The following is an 18,187-nucleotide window of genomic DNA, read 5'->3' on the forward strand; positions in this document are numbered from 1 at the left end:
CAACTTCATTCGAACGGGTCCTAGTTACATAAAATTCTAACCTACACAAACGCATGGACGATGCTAACTTAGCATTCTACCTTATGTGTACCCCCTCAAACGTAGCAATATTTTAACTCGCCTATCAGCTAATAAAGCTCTTCATGTTTTCACTAACTGCCCCATTCCGTATGCTCTTCTTCTCAACCACCTCATTTCTCCTCTCCATCTCGAATCATTTATCTCAGTTGGTTACACAACAGATGACCTGATGTTCAACTGGGCTGCTGGAGAGCCTGTGCAGATGGAGAAGATGAGTCTGCCTCAGTTTGACATCAGCCAAAAGGACATAGTTTATGGAAACTGCACAAAATATTATCAGGGCACTGGTGAGCTATTTGCCAATTGAAACAACATACCACCAATCATTTGGATTCCACATATGACAAGGTGTCTAGATATTCGAATGGAAGAAGAAAAGTTGTATTATATTTTGCCATTGTGAGCAGCTATGCTTGGGGACAGTCATATCTTGCCATTGCGGGTCTGTAATTGGCTGTCATACTCACATTTACATCACATGTATTTCAAAGCCATCCAGAGACTCACATTACCCTTAAAAGGAGTGCTATGACCCTGGCATCACCAGCTATGATAACATATTACACGTGTTATTTAATGTTTGATGACCATGTTCATTACATTTGCCTCCTTTTTAATGCCACTAATTTTTTTTCTCCTTCACTTCCTAAAATCCCAGGGTATTATACTTGTGTGGAGGTAATTTTCACTCTCCGCAGACAGGTTGGTTTCTACCTCATGGGAGTTTATGCTCCAACACTGTTGCTGGTTGTACTTTCATGGCTTACTTTCTGGATTAATCCAGAGGCCAGTCCAGCTCGCGTATCTCTTGGTGAGTTCAACTCCTATTATTACGATTAGTAAAATTCTTACTGACATTGTTACATGGAGGGGGGATCCGTAGATAGAAGTGCTAAGAACAGTATTTACTGTGTGTTTGAGTAAGCTAGATATACTCCTGTATTAGGGATCTGTCAAGGATAAGTTGTATGTAATATGTGCACTGAGTGGGCAGTGACTGTCCTTTATGGAGCACAATAGGGTAATGTATCATGTGAAATCACCTGTACAGGCCAGGACAGATGGAAGACTTGGGCACAAAGACACACAGAAAGTGCTGAGCGCATTTAAATGGTCATCGTCACGGGCCGTTTGGCCAAAACACTGCAGATCATGGTATTGCAGTGGGTCGTGGGGCCTTGGTTTAGGGTGGAACAATTTTTCGAGGGGCTGCCCCACGGGATGGGATTACTCAAAAGATAGTGCCACCCACAGACAGTCGGCAGCCAATTGCGGGACCAGCCACGTGCTGGTAAGGAGGTTCCTCTGTGGCTTAAAAACCATGTATGTGCTTGCACTTAACAGTTGAGATCAGAAATGACATCTTGGCTCATTATCTCTGCTTCATCACTTCCTGAGTTGAACGTCGCGTTGTGGAGACGCAAGTGTCACCCCATCGCCATTCAATCTCTCTCTCCGACACGCATTTCGCTCTGTGCCACACCAACCTGCACGATTATGGTCGTTCAGGTTGGAAAGTCCCCCACGTGACTGCAGATCTGATAGGCTGGATCTGCATGGAACCAGGACAAGCTCGTGCATGTACAAGTCTGCCCTCCCTGCTCCTTTTGCATGTGGTTTGAATCTGGTACAGTAAACCCTTAAATATCATGGGGGTTACGTTCCTGGAAAATGCCACGATAGTTAAAACCACAACAGTTAACCAAGGACTTAGGGGACAAGAGGTATTTGGTTCCTGGGCTTCGAGAAAATATAGAGGAAGTTGGCGGCAGCTCAAAATAAACACATCACAATTGAAATAAACATGTAAATAAAATAAATACAGTATAAAATAAACAAAAATACAAGACTTTTATATTTTATATTTATTACAAAACAGAGAGGTGAGTGAGGGTAAAAATATTACTTACTCTGCCGTAAATATAAACCACAAGACTGAGCTCGGGATGATGATGATGCTGTTGGAGTATGGAGTAAGCATTCAGCGATAGGAAGAGCAGCATTGGTTTTATGACGAAGTCACCTGCTGCATTGCCACAAAGGAGAAGTGTAAGACGATCCTTAGCCACCTTGAACTCCAGAGAAGATCTTTCCTGCTTGGACAGGAAAGTCCAAGATGACCTTGAGTTGACCTTAAAAATAGTTGGTTTGCCAGTTCAGTGAGGCACTATACAAATGCTGTTCAATTTCCAAGTCAATCCACATCAATTCTTCCTGAGAATTTTTCCAAAGCAAACTGATCTCTCTCATGCACAGATTTATCCCATCTCGCCTTCAGTTGTCTTACCCTTCCTCCCGTCCATGGTACACTGAATCTTGTGGTGAGGCAGTTGCCCTGAAACAACTTGCCTTTGCCTCTTGGAAGGCTAATCCAACTGAAGGCAATCTCAGTTCCTTCCACCAAGCTCGGAACAAGTGTGTGTCTACCCTCAGGAGTGCCAGGAAGCACTATCTCTCCTCACTCAGGAATGAACTCTCAAACCTGTCTCCTTCCCCCAAATCCTCGTGGCGTCTGGTCAAATCCGTTTCTGGTGTTTGTTCCCCCTCCATCCCCTCCCTTACCTCAAATGGCCACACAGTTGACATCGCACGTGACATAGCCGAATACCTCAACTCTGTGTTTGCCTCAAAATCCTTAGTCCCAAACCCATCTCTCTCTGTTCCCACCTTTCCCAGTCGAACCCAACTGCTCCTGGACTCTGTGTCCTTCTCTCCTGACAAGGTGGAGGAGTTTTTGTCAAACCTTGACTCTGATTCTGCAACTGGACCAGACAGCATCAGCCCACGGGTCCTAAAATCCTGCTCTGCCACTCTATCTCACCCTCTCTCTGTTCTTTTCACCCTATCTTTTGCTCAAGGTCATCTGCCAGCATCCTGGAAATCAGCAAACATTACCGTTTTACACAAAAAAGGTGCAAAAACAGATCCTTGCAACTACAGACCAATCAGCCTGCTCCCAATTATCAGCAAAGTCATGGAATCCATCATTGCTTCGGATATGAAATCTTTCCTCTTCTCCAATGGCTTGATCTCTGATCATCAATTTGGTTTCAGACCAGGTCACTCTACTCTGGACATGCTGCTTCTGCTGTCTCAACAATGGATGGAGGTCCTCAATCCCAAACAGGAAATCAGAGCTGTCTCCCTTGACATATCACGTGCCTTCGATACGGTCTGGCACCCAGCTCTGCTCACCAAACTCTCCTCCTATGGTATCCATTGAAATCTCCATGCATGGCTGGCGGACTTCCTCTCTGGTCGTAGTCAACGTGTGGCCCTGAATGGATTTCTCTCATCTCCCCTTCCTGTTCAGGCTGGAGTTCCCCAAGGCAGTGTGCTGGGCCCTGTGCTTTTTCTGGTCTTTATCAATGATCTCTCCGACTCTCTGGAAAATCCTCTCTATCTCTTTGCTGATGACTCCACTCTCTGCCGCTCCATTCCTCTTCCCTCAGATCGGCAGTCTGCAGCCTCCTCACTCTCTGAAGACCTGGACAAAATCACAGACTGGTCAAACAAGTGGAACATGTCTTTCAATCCTGACAAATCTCACACTCTTACTATGTCTCTCCGAAAAGATCGACTGGACAACCCTCCCATCTACTTTCTCAACAATCCTCTCCAAGAAGTTCTGTCGCTCAAGCTTTTCGGTCTCACTATCTGCCATGATCTTTCTTGGGAAAACCACATTTCCAAGCTGGCCTCCAAAGCCAGTCGCCGACTGGGCATCCTCCGTCGTGCGAAGTCCTTCCTCGGCACACCTGAGCTCCTCACCACATACAAGGCTTTCATTCGCAGCTCAATGGAATACTGTTCTCCCCTATGGGCTGGTGCTCCTGCCTCACACCTGGCTCGGCTTCACGCTGTTGAATCCAAAGCTTTCAGAATCATTGGAATCTCCCGCGATGAAGCTATCTCTGAGGGCCTTTCACTCACTCACCGCAGGCAGGTAGGTGGTCTTTCTGTCTTCTACCGACTCCTCTCCGGCCTTGCTCCCCCAGCTCTCTCTGTGCTCTGTCCCCCAAATATTCCTACAGGTCGCACAAGATCTGCCAGCCACCCTCTGATGGTTAAACTGCCGAAATCTCGGCTCTCTGCTCACCTTCACTCTTTCATTCCTCTTTTCTCCCGCCTCTGGAACAAACTACCACACTCACTTCAATCACACTCCTACCTCCAGGTCTTTAAAACAGCTGTTCACCACCATCTCTTATCTTCCCCCATCCAAAACCTTGATCTTTTCTACCCCCGCTAATTCACCCCAGATCCACCTTGTTTGAAATTCCAACTTCTTTCCTGGAAGTCCTGGCAGTGTCCATATGTTTTATACCTCTCCCACCCCCCCCCCCATGCCTCCCCCCAAAGCCCTCTCCCTCCCACAGTTCTCTCGATGTCTCCATGTCTCTCGGTCCCTGCTCTCAAATGTTGTGTTTGTGTCCTTCCCCCTCTCTCCCCATTTTGTCTACCGCTCCCGATGTTATTTGTTTTGTGTGTCTGTTTGTCTTTCTGTGTGATTAATGTTCGCTCTTTCACGAGCCTCGATCTTGTATACAAAAACAACAAAAAAAATAATCTCAGGTTTGTCGACGTACTATAGGGGGTACGCCCTACTCCCCCTCGAACTCGGAGTCCACGAGGCCGCCAACCACACGACACTCGTGGTGGACGGATTGCAAAGCAATTCCAGCCGCCGAGCCCGCAGCTACGTGTGGAATGGTTAATGGTCACGACCCGAGTACCTTCGACACACGCAGCTGTGAGAACGGGGACTGAACCTCGCACGAGTCACGCTGGTACTGGACGCCCGAGCGGTTGTGCATCGCGTAACTCGTGCCGTTAACACTATTGAACCCGATCGAGCGGTTTTAATTCGGGCAATGCTCGGCCAATGTTGAAAGGACGATGACGGCCAGGTTGGAAACCAAACCACAGGATTTATTCACAATGTACAGTATTCACAGAAAAGGGACAAAGTGGAGAATCTTAGCGGCCTTACCTAGGTTCCCAGACAAGGGCCCTCAGATTCGTTTGGGGAAGGGAAGGAAGAGGGTAATGCGCACAAAGCGCGGCCGCTTCGTGCAGTTTGCCTGGACGGGCTCGTTGGACGCAAACCCCCAAGGATCGCTCCAACCTGGGACACCACAGCCGGAGATGTTTTGTGGTAGGGGCGTTGATCAAGGACGTGCACGTAGCAGGAATCCGAGGAGCGTATCTCAGGGTCAGCAAGGCAAAGAGAGCGAGGCAGAGAGTCTATATGCAGGAGGCTGGCGCGAGTCAGAGTGAGCGAGGCAGAGAGAGAGTGAGGCCGAGAGAGAGGCAGAGAGTCTATAGGCAGGAGCCTGGCGCGAGTCAGAGTGAGCGAGGCAGAGAGTGCGAGGCAGAGAGAGAGAGGCAGAGAGTGTGAGAGAGCAGGGAGTCCGGGCCGGGTTTTACAGCCCCCGGAACCCCACTCGAATGTGCCACGGGCCTCCATTGGCCGCCTGGGGTCACGTGTCTCGACAGCCCCTTATTGGTCACCCTCGGCCACTCCCTTCAGCTCCCATTGGCTGTTCGCTGCTCACCGGCCATGCCCTCCAGCTCCTCCCTCGGGCCTGCAAGGCCCTCGGCCCATGACGAGGCACTTTAGGCTGCAATGAGGCCTACCATTACCCTGCCTGCCTCAACGCATACTAACACCGGGAAGGAGACTATACTTCACATTTAATAAGAAATAACTAACTATGCGAGGCTACATGTTGTGGTGTAACTAACTATGGGGGGGGGGGGGGGGGGGTGCCTTTATTTACATAACCGCAACAATATGTTTTGTGTCTCTGTTTGATTTTTTTTTGTGTGTTAAATATTAGCTCTTTCACGAGCCTCGAACCTGTATACAAAAAAAAAAGAAAATTCTAAAATCCTCAATTTTCATCCGATTGACTGGAAGTTGGAAGAGCATTTGCATATCTGGTCACTGAATTCAACCACCAAGTATATTTTAGATGAACATAAGCCAAAAGGTCAACATAGGCCGAATTTCTAAAATCCTCAATTTTCATCCGATTGACTGGAAGTTGGAAGTGCATTTGCATATCTGGTCACTAAATTCAACCACCAAGTATATTTTAGATGAACATAAGCCAAAAGGTCAACATAGGCCGAATTTCTAAAATCCACCAGGATTTGGAGGAAGGAGACAGGAATGAGAGTTCATTCTTGAGTGAGGAGAGATAGTGCTTCCTGGCACTCCTGAGGGTAGACACACACTTGTTCCGAGCTTGGTGGAAGGAACCGAGATTGCCTTCAGTTGGATTAGCCTTCCAAGAGGCAAAGGCAAGTTGTTTCAGGGCAACTGCCTCACCACAAGATTCAGTGTACCATGGACGGGAGGAAGGGTAAGACAACTGAAGGCGAGATGGGATAAATCTGTGCATGAGAGAGATCAGTTTGCTTTGGAAGAATTCCCAGGAAGAATTGATGTCAGAGGCAGTGGAGATGGGAGACCAATCCAGACGATTGATGGCTGCTTGAAGACCGTCCCAGTCGGCCTGAGTGAAATGCCAGACTCGTAGACGCTGAGGAGGCTCTCTGAGAATGGCCAGAGAGATGTCCACTTTGACAAGCACATGATCAGAAGAACCGATTGGAGCAGAAGAAGAGCAGCAGACATCAACAGGGAAGTTTGTCATAACCAAGTCTAGAAGAGAAGATACTCCATTGGCTGAGATCCGAGTCGGGAAATTGACAGATTGTGTCAATCCCAGTGAGTCACAGAAGTCCTTTGCTGAGGTGCCATGACTGGTGAGAGAGGAACCCACACCCAACCAGGTGGCATGATGACAGTTGAAGTCACCACATATGAGGAAGAGAGAGATGGGATGAGTGGATAGAAGTTGGTCCATGTTGTCAGACAGTGAAATGTAGATGGAGTCATCACTGTTTGGGGGACGGTACAGAACACATATGAACAAAAGGTGGGAGCAGAGAGGAAGCCGTAGCCAGAGGTACTCCTGGGGGTGAGGAGGAGAGAGGGCAGTGCAAGGAGAGAGAGGAAGAGAGTTTTTCATAAAGATAGCCACCCCACCACCAGGCCGAGGCTCAGGTCTATCATACCGGAGGAGGGAGTAACCAGGAAGAGATATTAAGGAATCGGAGACATCTTGAAGGAGGAAAGTCTCTGTTAAGCAGATCAAGTCTGGATTGTCAGAAGCAACCTGTATGGAGAGATCAGTCATGTTTGAGCGAAGGCCCCGGATGTTTGAGGTCCATACCGTTAATGAAGAGAGAGGGGGAGCATCGGGTACAGGACAGGGGAGGGGAGGAGTAGGGTAAGATGAAGGATGAGAGGGGGAGGTAGGGAGAGCAATTGATAGTGTGTCAGAGATTGCAGAAGAGTTCCAAGAAAGGGAAGGATGAGGAGGATGAAAGGTTTGATGGTGAAGGGATGAGGCACAGTGAGGGGTTGTTTGAGGGGGGGGGGCAGAGGAAAGTAGAAGGTTGGGGGGGGGGTGGAGGTATGAGATAGAAGGGAGACGAAGTGGGGAGGAGGCAGCTTTGAGGAGGAGGGGGGAGGAGGGAGAATTGGAGAGGAATGGTATGGGGGGAGATTTGAATGGGAGGGGTTGGGGGGGGAGTTTTGAAGGGGAGGAGTGAGGGGGGAGTTTATGAGGGGAGGGGCAAGGGGGGAGTTTAGAAGTGGAAGGGCAAGGGGGGAGTTTAGGAGTGTAGGGGCGAGGGGGGGGATTTGGAGGGGAGGGGAAAGGGGGGAGTTTAGGAGGGGAAGGGCAAGGGGGGAGGTCAGGAGTGGAGGGGCAAGGGGGGGATTTGGAGGGGAGGGGCAAGGGGGGAGTTTAGGAGGGGAAGGGCAAGGGGGGAGTTCAGGAGTGGAGGGGCAAGGGGGGAGTTTAAGAGTGGAGGGGCAAGGGGGGAGTTTAGGAGTGTAGGTGCAAGGGGGGGGATTTGGATGGGAGGGGCAAGAGGGGAGTTTAGAAAGTGGATGATTAATGAAAGACGAACATTGAAAACAAATTGGGTTTGTTGTGATTTTCAAGTTAGCAATCCGATTCAGAACGATGGAGGAGGGATGGAATGAATGTGAATTTAGACCATGTAGTGAGGGAGACGTATAAGATATTGAATTTCTTTTTTTTGAAGTGGAATGAGTTGGAGAGGAAATTGAGAAAAGCCTTTTAATTAGGAAGAAAAACAGCGTGTTGTAAAATACCACTGAGTAAAGCACTGAAGGGGAAAGGTTAAACATATTTAAATAATATTTAAACAGAACCGTGAACAATCTTATATGCACAAAATACCAACGGGGGAGAGCCGAGAGGGACCACCACGAGTCACGTGAACAGGGCAAACGGTGGATGGCAAGGAGATAATGGGGGCGGGGCGAACAGCACACCTGGACAGAAAATACAGGATGAGACAACAGTACACGTGGAGAAAGGAAAATAAATGTTTTTGGTTTATTATTATTTTTTTTTTTGGGGGTGGGGCGGGGGTGGGGATTTAGAACGTTAGACAGAGTATTATGTTCGGGGTAGAAGGGAAAAAACTAAGAGCCAAGCAAAACACGCTTAAGTTAACAAACACCAACGGGGGTACAACTACAAGGCCGCACACGAGGAGCAGAACACGATTAATTAATTACGAGTTACAGGAAATTCAAACCAAAACTAACTATAATCGAACAATAACGCATGGACGATAAAATAACGAGTTGAAATTTGACAATCTATCTGGGGAAATGGGGGAGAAACACGTGGTCGAAGAACAAACGAACGAATAAGAATGAATAAACGAATGAGAACAGAGAAGGGAATGTTTTTTTTTTTGTTTGTTTTTTTGTTTGTTTTTTTTGAGTTGAGATTTACATAAGGAAGTAGGCTATGGGGTGAAAAGACTGGGAAAACAGAGAACGAAAGTTATTGGATCACAAACGACGGACCGCTGAGAGAAAAACAAAGCCTCAAGGTTGGACAGTGTACACTGTACAAGGCCTCAAGGCACGACACGAATTAACACGATTTTCAATGCAGGTATGAAAGATTTGCACCGAAAATCTTCGTCGGGAGACAATATATACACCATAAAATAAATACAGTTATAACGAAAATACAAATGGGAACAATTACTTAACTTCGATTTTGATGGATAGCGTGGAGAGCTGAGAATAAACGAACCCTCGCCAGCAAGACCGGAAACGGAAGTCCAACAACAATGTAACAAGAGATCCGCAACAATGTAATAAGGGTAGCGTTAGACAAGATGGGGAGAGAAGGGGAAACACAACATTTGAGAGCAGGGACATTGGGAGATCTGTGGGAGGGAGAGGGCTTGGGGGGAGGAGGTGTGGGAAGGGGGGGTGGGGGGGGGGATTGGGGGGAGAACTATAAAGCACAAGGACACTGCAAGGACTTCCAGGAAAGAAGTTGGTATTTCAAAAAAGTGGATCTGGGGTGAAATTAGCGGGGGTAGAAAAGATCAAGGTTTTGGATGGGGGAAGATAAAAGATGGTGGTGAACAGCTGTTTTAAAGACCTGGAGGGAGGAGTGGGATTGAAGAGAGTGAGGGAGTTTGTTCCAGTGGTGGGAGAAAAGAGGAGTGAAGGTGAGCAGAGAGTCTTGATTTTGGCAGTTTAACCATAAGAGGGTTGCAGGCAGATCTTGTGCGACCTGAAGGAATATTTGGGGGACAGAGCCCAGAGAGAGCTGGGGGAGCAAGGCCGGAGAGGAGTCTGTAGAAGACAGAAAGACCACCAACCTGCCTGCGGTGAGTAAGTGAAAGGCCCTCGGAGTTAGCTTCATCGCGGGAGATTCCAATGATTCTGAAAGCTTTGGTTTCAACAGCGTGAAGCCGAGCTAGGTGTGAGGCAGGAGCACCGGCCCAGAGGGGGGGAACAGTATTCCATTGAGCTGCAGATGAAAGCCTTGTATGTGGTGAGGAGCCCAGGTGTGCCAAGGAAGGACTTCGCACAACGGAGGATGCCCAGTCGGCGACTGGCTTTGGAGGCCAGATTGGAAATTTGGTTTTCCCAGGAAAGATCATGGCAGATAGTGAGACCCAAAAGCTTGAGTGACAGAACTTCTTGGAGAGGATTGTTCAGAAAGTAGATGGGAGGGTTGTCCAGTCGGTCTTTTCGGACAGACATAGTAAGAGTGTGAGATTTGTCAGGATTGAAAGACATGTTCCACTTGTTTGACTAGTCTGTGATTTTGTCCAGGTCTGCAGAGAGTGAGGAGGCTGCAGACTGCCGATCTTAGGGATGAGGAATGGAGCAGCAGAGAGTGGAGTCATCGGCAAAGAGGTAGAGAGGATTTTCAAGAGAGTCAGAGAGATCATTGATGAAGACCAGAAAAAGCACAGGGCCCAGAACACTGCCTTGGGGAACTCCAGCCTGAACAGGAAGGGGAGATGAGAGGAATCCATTCAGGGCCACACGTTGACTACGACTAGAGAGGAAATTTGGCCTATGTTGACCTTTTGGCCTATGTTGACCTCAGAAAATGCTTGGTTGTTGAATTCATTGACCAGATATGCAAGTCCTCTTTAAATTTCAAGTCAATTGAAACTTGAAATCAAACAGTGATCAAACAGTGATGACTCCGGGCATCAAAAGTTGTTATTTTTCCATTTGTGTGTTTGTCAAATTTCCACTCGTTATTTTATCGTCTTTGCATTATTGTTTGTTTCTAGTTCGTTTTGGTTTGAATTTCCTGTAATTCGTAATGAATTAATCATTTTCTGTTTGCTCCGCGTGTGCGGCCTTGTACCCTGAGGCTTCCCCCGTCGGTGCTTGTTAACTTAAGTTCCTTACTTCGCTGTATTACTTGGTTCTTAGATTTTTCCCTTCTCCCCCGAACTTCCCCGAACATCTACTCTTTGTCTAACGTTTTAAATCCCCCCCCCCCCCAAAAAAAGACAAAACAAACAAAAAAACATTTATTTCCTTTTCTCCACGTGTGATGTTTTGTGTGCTTCTGCCCACGTGCGCCGTCTCGCCCCGCCCCCATTATCTCCTTGCCTTCCATTTCCACCTTTTGCCCTGTTCATGTGACTCGTGGTTGTCCCTCCAGGCTCCCTCTCCCCGTTGGTATTTTGTGAATATAAGATTGTTTTTCACGGTTGTGTTAGAATATTATTTAAATGTGTTTAAACTTTCCCCTGCAGTGTTTTATTCAGTGGTATATTACAACACGTTGTTTTTCTTCCAATTTAAAAGGCTCTTTTTTATTTGCTCTTCAACTTAATTCCACTTCAAGAAAAAATTCAATCTCTTACAATTCTTCCTCACTACATGCTCTAAACTCACCTTCATGCCACCCCTCCTCTATCGTTCTTAAACGGATCTCTAACTTGAAAATCACAATAAACCCAATTTGTTATAAATATTCGTCTTTCATTAATCATCCACTTTTTAAACTCCCCCCTCACACCTCCCCTCCTAAACTCCCCCTCACCCCTCCCCTTCAAAACTCCCCCCCAACCCCTCCCCTTCAAATCTCCTCCCCAACCATCCTTCTATTCTCCCCCCTGCCCCCTCCTCCTCAAAGCTGCCTCCTCCCCACTTCGTCTCCCTTCTATCTCATACCTCCACCTCCCCCAACTTTCTACTTTCCTCTGTGCCCCCCCTCCAACAACCTCTCACTGTGCCTCATCCCATCACCATCAAACCTTTCGTCCTCCTCATCCTTCCCTTTCTTGTAACTCTTCTGTAATCTCTGACACACTATCAACTGCTCTCCCTACCTCCCCCTCTCATCCTTCATCTGACCCTACCCCTCCCCTCCCCTGTCCTGCACCCGATGCTCCTCCTCTCTCTTCATTAACGGTATGGACCTCAAACATCCGGGGCCTTCGCTCAAACTTGACTGATCTCTCCATACAGGTTGCTTCTTCTGATAATCCAGACTTGATCTGCTTAACAGAAACTTTCCTCCTTCAAGATGTCTCTGATTCCTTAATATCTTTTCCCGGTTACTCCCTCCTCCGGTATGATAGACCTGAGCCTCGTCCTGGTGGTGGGGTTGCTATCTTTATCAAAAACTCTCTTTCTCACTCGCCCTGCACTGCCCTCTCTCCACCTCACACCCAGGAGTACCTCTGGCTATGGCTTCCTCTCCGCTCCCACCTTTTGTTTATATGTGTTCTGTACCGTCCTCCAAACAGTGATGACTCCATTTAGACCATAGGATGAAAAGGTGAATATACTCTATTTTTTGAAAACTGTGACCCCCATCTTGGAATTACATGAAATTTACAGATTAAGTAGATTTAATGGTACTGAATCCAAATATGAATGTTGCTAAGCCGTAAATCTGCACGTTTTAATTATAACGGTCACTTGATGTTTTTCTTCGAAATTTGACTATTTTTCCATCCAAAATTGTATTTAAAACTTTTAAACAGCTTATGCAGGCACAGTGAGTCTCAAAATGTTATTTTGCAATGACATCTATCAAACTGAGATGATGCAGGATCCAAAAGGTACAGTTAAGGTAAAACAGCGTGAACTTGATGTAAATTTACAATGTTGTCAGTGAAATTTGTTCAACAAGTGATTCACTTTGCTTGATGATTCACAAATATTTACATGGTTAGCATCCTTCACTTTCAGGAATTGAATTTTTATCTTAAAGTTGTGCATACCAAAACAGCACAGTTGACAGACCTAATCACATGAGTTTAAAAGTTAAAATGTTCAGGTAAGTTACACATACAACAAATGGCATCAAATACAAACAGAGGCTGCGTTGAAGAAGTATCTCCGCATCTTTATCATCATGGTGCCTCTGTTGACATGTTCATTCTTCATCAGAATCATTTCCTGTCGTCATCAACATCTTCTGTTTCAAAGTCTTCTGTCTCTCTTTGCTGCTTGTTGGTACAATCCACACATTTACACAGGTCTGTACATGACAAACCTTTTCCTACACAGCCACAGCTGTTGGTTTCACACTTGCCTCTTTTACACGCACACTACGTTGCTGCAAGTAAGTTGTCAGAAGCAGGAGGCAAATCTCCCCAATGGATAACCAAATCATCACCTTCCATTTTCCAGCCATGTTGAGAGGGATCTGGTATCTCTGGAAACTGTTCAAGAGCTCTTCTGTGAATGGCTGCTTGGTAATTGGCACGCGACGACGACGAGGGCCGCGCCCGCTGCGCAAGTGGGGGTTATGGACATGCAAGCCTTCATGGCGCAATTCATGAATGAAATAAATAAAATAAATGGTAAGATGGACGCCCAAAGTGACAAATCCACCCGGGAGAGGAAGGAAATGGGGGACAAATCCGCCCGGGACATAAAACAAATGGGGGGGCCAATTGAAGGAAATGGGTGGCCAATTGAAGGAAATGGGGGACAAATCCACCCGGGAAATGAAAGAAATGAAAGACGGGTTAAATAAATTGGAAAACAAAATGGGGGGCCAATTGAAGGAAATGGGGGACAAATCCGCCCGGGTCATAAAACAGATGGGGGGGGGGGGGGGTCAATTGGAAGAGGTGAAAAACGGGCTGGAAAGCAAAATGGACACCCGAGGGGAATTAATAAAATAGATGGGGGAGGACATAAGGCGCAGGTCGAGTGGGAAAGTCGCATTGGTACACGAGGTAACGCGGTGCGAGGAACGCGTGGAAAGTGAGCTTGGGCAGAGCGCAGTCAAGTTGACCGAAGGGGTAGAAATCGCGACTCGGGGTGTGGAAAAGCCGACGGCCACCGAATTAGAAGAGCAAATTTTATTGGCGCCGGTGATCGTCGAGCTAGATATAGAAAAAGAAATTATAATGGAAATTGTGGCCAAAGAGACGGCAGAGTCAGAAATTAAATCGGAGATTGAGATGGAATGTACTCAAAGTCTGCATCTGCATCGTGATGTCGTGCTGCCTAACCCCAATAAAGGTTTGCAGGTGTTGGCGGGAAAGCCGGAGAAGAAGGTCCCGAAGGTGAGTAGGAGCGTGTATGGCGTGAAAATGTTTGGCGTGAAAAGATTTTTGGCGCGCTTGGGATCGAGACGCAACCCGGGCACTCGTGGCAGGTCCGTGGTGCGATGTGTGAAAGCGAATGGCGCGCGTGTGAGGAAAAAGTGTGCGCCGGAGCGCGAGTGTAAGACGGAGTGTATGTGGGGAGAGTGTGTCGAAGAAGAGTGCGATACAGAGTGTGCGATGGCCGAGAGTGAGAGAGGATGCACACCAGAGCGTGTTGAAGAGAGTGTGCAGAAGTGCACACCAGAGCACGTGATTGGGTGTGCAACAGGAGATTGCACACTCGTGTGTAAGTGTGCGCTGATTGGGTGTGTACCAGAAGAGTTCACACCCGTGGTTGTTACTGAGGGTGTAACAAAAGAGTGTGCGCGAGGGTGTGCGGTGATGATTGGGTGTGTGCAGGAGTGCACACCCGTCGGTGTTACAGATGATGTAACGAGAGAGAGTGCGTGGAAGAGAAGTGTGTAACGGAGTGTGTGAGTAGTATGAGAGCGCCAGGATGTGTGCGAGGGTGTGTGATGATGGAGTGTGTGAACGGCGTGAGTGCGCCTGAGTGGTGTGCACCTGAGTGTGCAAGAGAAGAGTGTGCACAGGAGAGTGCAGTAACGGAATGCATGGAGTGGATGGGAGGCGCTGGAGCACCTCGGTGTGCGAGTAAGGAGCGGGTCGCGTGTGGGTGTGAGAATGCGGCATCGACCCAGACCGGGGGGGGTTAGCACGTAGTGCGACGGATAGCCGACGCGAGCCCTCGGTGCGCGGGGTGCTTTGTGTGCAGCGGAGACTGGCGGGGATCGTTGCCGCGGCGGCGTGCACGATTCGTGCCGGGCCCCGCCCTGTATGGTCGGTGCCGCGCCTTGGTGGGAAAGGCGATCGGCATGGTTCAAGGGGGGGTAGGAGAGGTCGGAGCTTCGCCCCGTGGCGGGCGCGGTGCTCCGACCGTGGGAGGTTGGGCCACCGTGTAGGGGACCGATAGGCCCTGCGCAGAGATGGCGCTTGGAACCTAGGCCCAACAAAACCTCCTCCCCTGAATCGAAAATGCCGGACGGACCCAACCAACAGGAGACAAACCACCCGCATGCATTGCTCGGCTTTGCGAAGCCGAGCTGTGACGACAATGTATTTCCGCACCGAGAGGCTCGAGTGGAGTGGACAGTTAGCCATTGTGTTGGCGAATGGCAGCTTTACCATTCTTTTGGGGCACATGAGCAATAGATTATGGGGATGGCAGTGTAAACTAGCCGAGGGCGGGCTAGGATATTGTTAGGGATTTAGAGATGACAATAGGAGACATGAGATTTAAGTATGGACATGGTACAGGTAGAGGGGACGTAGTTAGCTTAGTTGGATGATAATGACGAGGGAGTGCTTAGTGTAAGGGAAGACGGGAGAGCACGAGTATTAGGGGGTGTAGGGGAAGTAGTGGGGGAGACTCAAGACTCCAATGACCGGACACAGGTTTTACAAAAGGTCTGGTTTATTAACTGGTTATTCACTTCATTCCAATTACCAAATAATACCGCTTAATTCAATGGACCAGGTTAACTCTTTTCGCATGGTCCTTCTCGTTCGGCCGATGTTCCTCTGCCACTCCCGTCGGGCAGAGGGTCTGATGATGAGTGCTCGTCCGTTCCGTCGGTCAGAGCTACTGGTCACAAGTCTCCTTGACTCAACGTTTGCTCTGGTTTATATGGACAAACTAGAGTTAATCCCCTGTCCGCTGAATGTTAATCCTTTCTCCGCTAATGCCCCGAGGTCATGCATGCACCAAGTCCTGGCATCAGCTCGCTCCCCCCCTGCTGCGAGTTCCGTTTACCAAACGATAGGGGGGTGCTCCAGCCAGGGGCTGTGACCAGGTGGACAAGAGATTACCATGTGCGTGCACATTCTTGGCATCCATTTACGAAATCGTTACCAGTCTTTACTCAATAAGTTACACTGAGTTACACTTCCACAATTCCCTCATCTTTTTGTTTTTGTTTATATTAACCATTAATCTAAACATCAATATAAGTAAACAGTCAATCACTACAAGTAAACATCATTACAAGTATAAGTAAATAATCATAACTTTGGTAATCAAATTCCCTTAGGCATACACCGTCATCCTGCAAGAATCACAAGACATTTCGTTGGTCATTGACTCCTTCCATATTGTTCAATCTATTGCATTTGCATCACAAATATATTTTCAAAACAACACTTCACCATCACCAAGATACAACAATTTCACTTCATTTTCAAGTTTTGTAAAGCATCTGCACCATCTGGCAAAAACGTTTGCCTCCACACAAATGTTGACTTTGTTTGAAAGGAAGGGCTGATCACTTGTGTTTGAATCCAGGTATGAAACATTTTCTCCTAATGTCTTCATAGCTCCTGCACTACTTCGTGTAGGATTTCGCTGTTGTGGTAACATTGCGGAGTCATAGACTGACCCTGCTCTCCTTGTAGCATTCTTGCCACTTTTTTGCTGTGAACCATAATGATTCCTTGAACAAGGCCTTCGCCCAGTTGTAGTCGACTTGCCTCCTCCCTCATTATGAGTGGGCAGCAAGTATTGGTGTGACGTTGATTGGCCAGCAAGATGTGGAACAGGGATGCCGGATGCATCCACAATGATGTTGGGACCATGGTGTTCAGGTCATTCATGGTCCATACCAGGAGTGGCCCGCAAAATCGTGCACAGCTGTTGTGAAAAGGCACAGCCATTGGTTTGCAGCTCCATGCTGGCTCCCCGGAAGTTGGTGAAGTAATAACATATGTCCCCGCATTTCACAGAGGTTGCAGGTAAAATGTCGTTGTCCTGCAACTTCTGATGTGATGAATGTTCGAAGCCTTCGAACAAGAGTAAGTGATCGCCTTTCTTTCATATGTTGCAGTGTGATCCAGGCAAATGGTCACATAAATTTCCTTGGTGAAGGTAAGCATTCATCTCCAAGTTACATGGGAGAATGTCTTCATCATTCTTTGAGAAAGAGGGTGTATGCCACGATTAACTTCATTTTTTAGCCACAAATTTTCTTTCTCGAACTTCTTCCCAATTCCGTTAGCACTCCCTTCAAAATGTGATCTCGTCTTATCCTTATGCTCAGTCACATCTGAATCTGCTTTCCACACACACTGAATCAGATAGGGTACATCTTACCATGAAATCAGCATAATCATGTATATCTTCCGACAGTTTCACATTCAACAATTTGTTGTTTTCCCTTACAACATTCAAAAAGTTATATTCATTTATATGCGTCACACAAATAATATTCAATCAGGTATGTATTTCACTACTAAACTAAGAATAGCATCCACAATTGCTTTCAGGTTAATATAGTTCAAAAATTAGCTTGTGCAGGTATTTTAGCACTACTCTAAGAAAATAAATTGTATATGATTACAATCACAAACAGGAATATCTAATTCCAAACAAAAATTTTCCCAAACCAACAAATTAAGCATAATGTATTATTACCATAATTCCTCTCCACTTTTTCTTTTCCCCTTTTTTTTTTTCTAACAGTGTGTCACTCGTGGTGATATGAGTTCACTGATATTGTGATTGACACAACTCATAACATTGTCGTTATGCCATTATCTTAATTCTACTGTTTATGTCGCCATAAAAGTCTTCCTTTTCTGGTTCCACATTTCTTTCCTCATTTGTCACTTCATGCGTTATCATCGTGTTGTTGGTTACCTTATTCAAACACACCGTCACTAAGGCTTTCAAGCAAGCCACCACTAAAACAATTGCCAATATAACTACTAAACCAACAAACAAGTCTGCTACTCCTTGTATATATTCATACCTATGACATAGTTATATGTTGATGACATTCAACATTATATACCAAACTAACAAGCTTCCTAAAAGGTAAATAAAGAAAATCCCTTAATATGTAACATAAATCAGATTATTTGTCTTACCCTGATCCCCCTATCTCCCAGGGTTGAACTCAATCCCCTGATCATGAGTGTAGTTGTGATACATTTTTTTTTCACTCATGTTGTATTAATATCAGCAGGTAATTGTATGTCATGTAGGCAAATAAATGTCACTATCCCAAGTAGGAATATCACATGTTGAAAATGTAATGTTTATCAATGCAAGGGGTGTTAAAATGTAATTCAAATGACTGTAAAT

General features: G+C 46.8%; 1 protein-coding gene across 3 annotated transcripts in view; it reads left to right on the forward strand.

Annotated features, from left to right (window-relative positions):
* The window catches only part of LOC144891412 (glycine receptor subunit beta-like), a 91,193-nt gene that overhangs the window by 35,901 nt on the left and 37,105 nt on the right, over positions 1–18,187 (forward strand). For all 3 annotated transcript variants that reach the window (XR_013622943.1, XM_078775076.1, XM_078775075.1), the window contains exons 6-7: positions 228–368; positions 740–892. Coding sequence is in view for 2 of the 3 variants with exons in the window: in XM_078775076.1 (XP_078631202.1) it covers positions 228–368; positions 740–892 (294 nt within the window). In the remaining variant the exon portion in view is untranslated. The remainder of the gene's footprint in view (positions 1–227; positions 369–739; positions 893–18,187) is intronic.

Source organism: Myxine glutinosa, chromosome 1 (assembly GCF_964187855.1).
Source record: "Myxine glutinosa chromosome 1, kmMyxGlut1.1, whole genome shotgun sequence".
NCBI lineage: Eukaryota > Metazoa > Chordata > Myxini > Myxiniformes > Myxinidae > Myxine > Myxine glutinosa.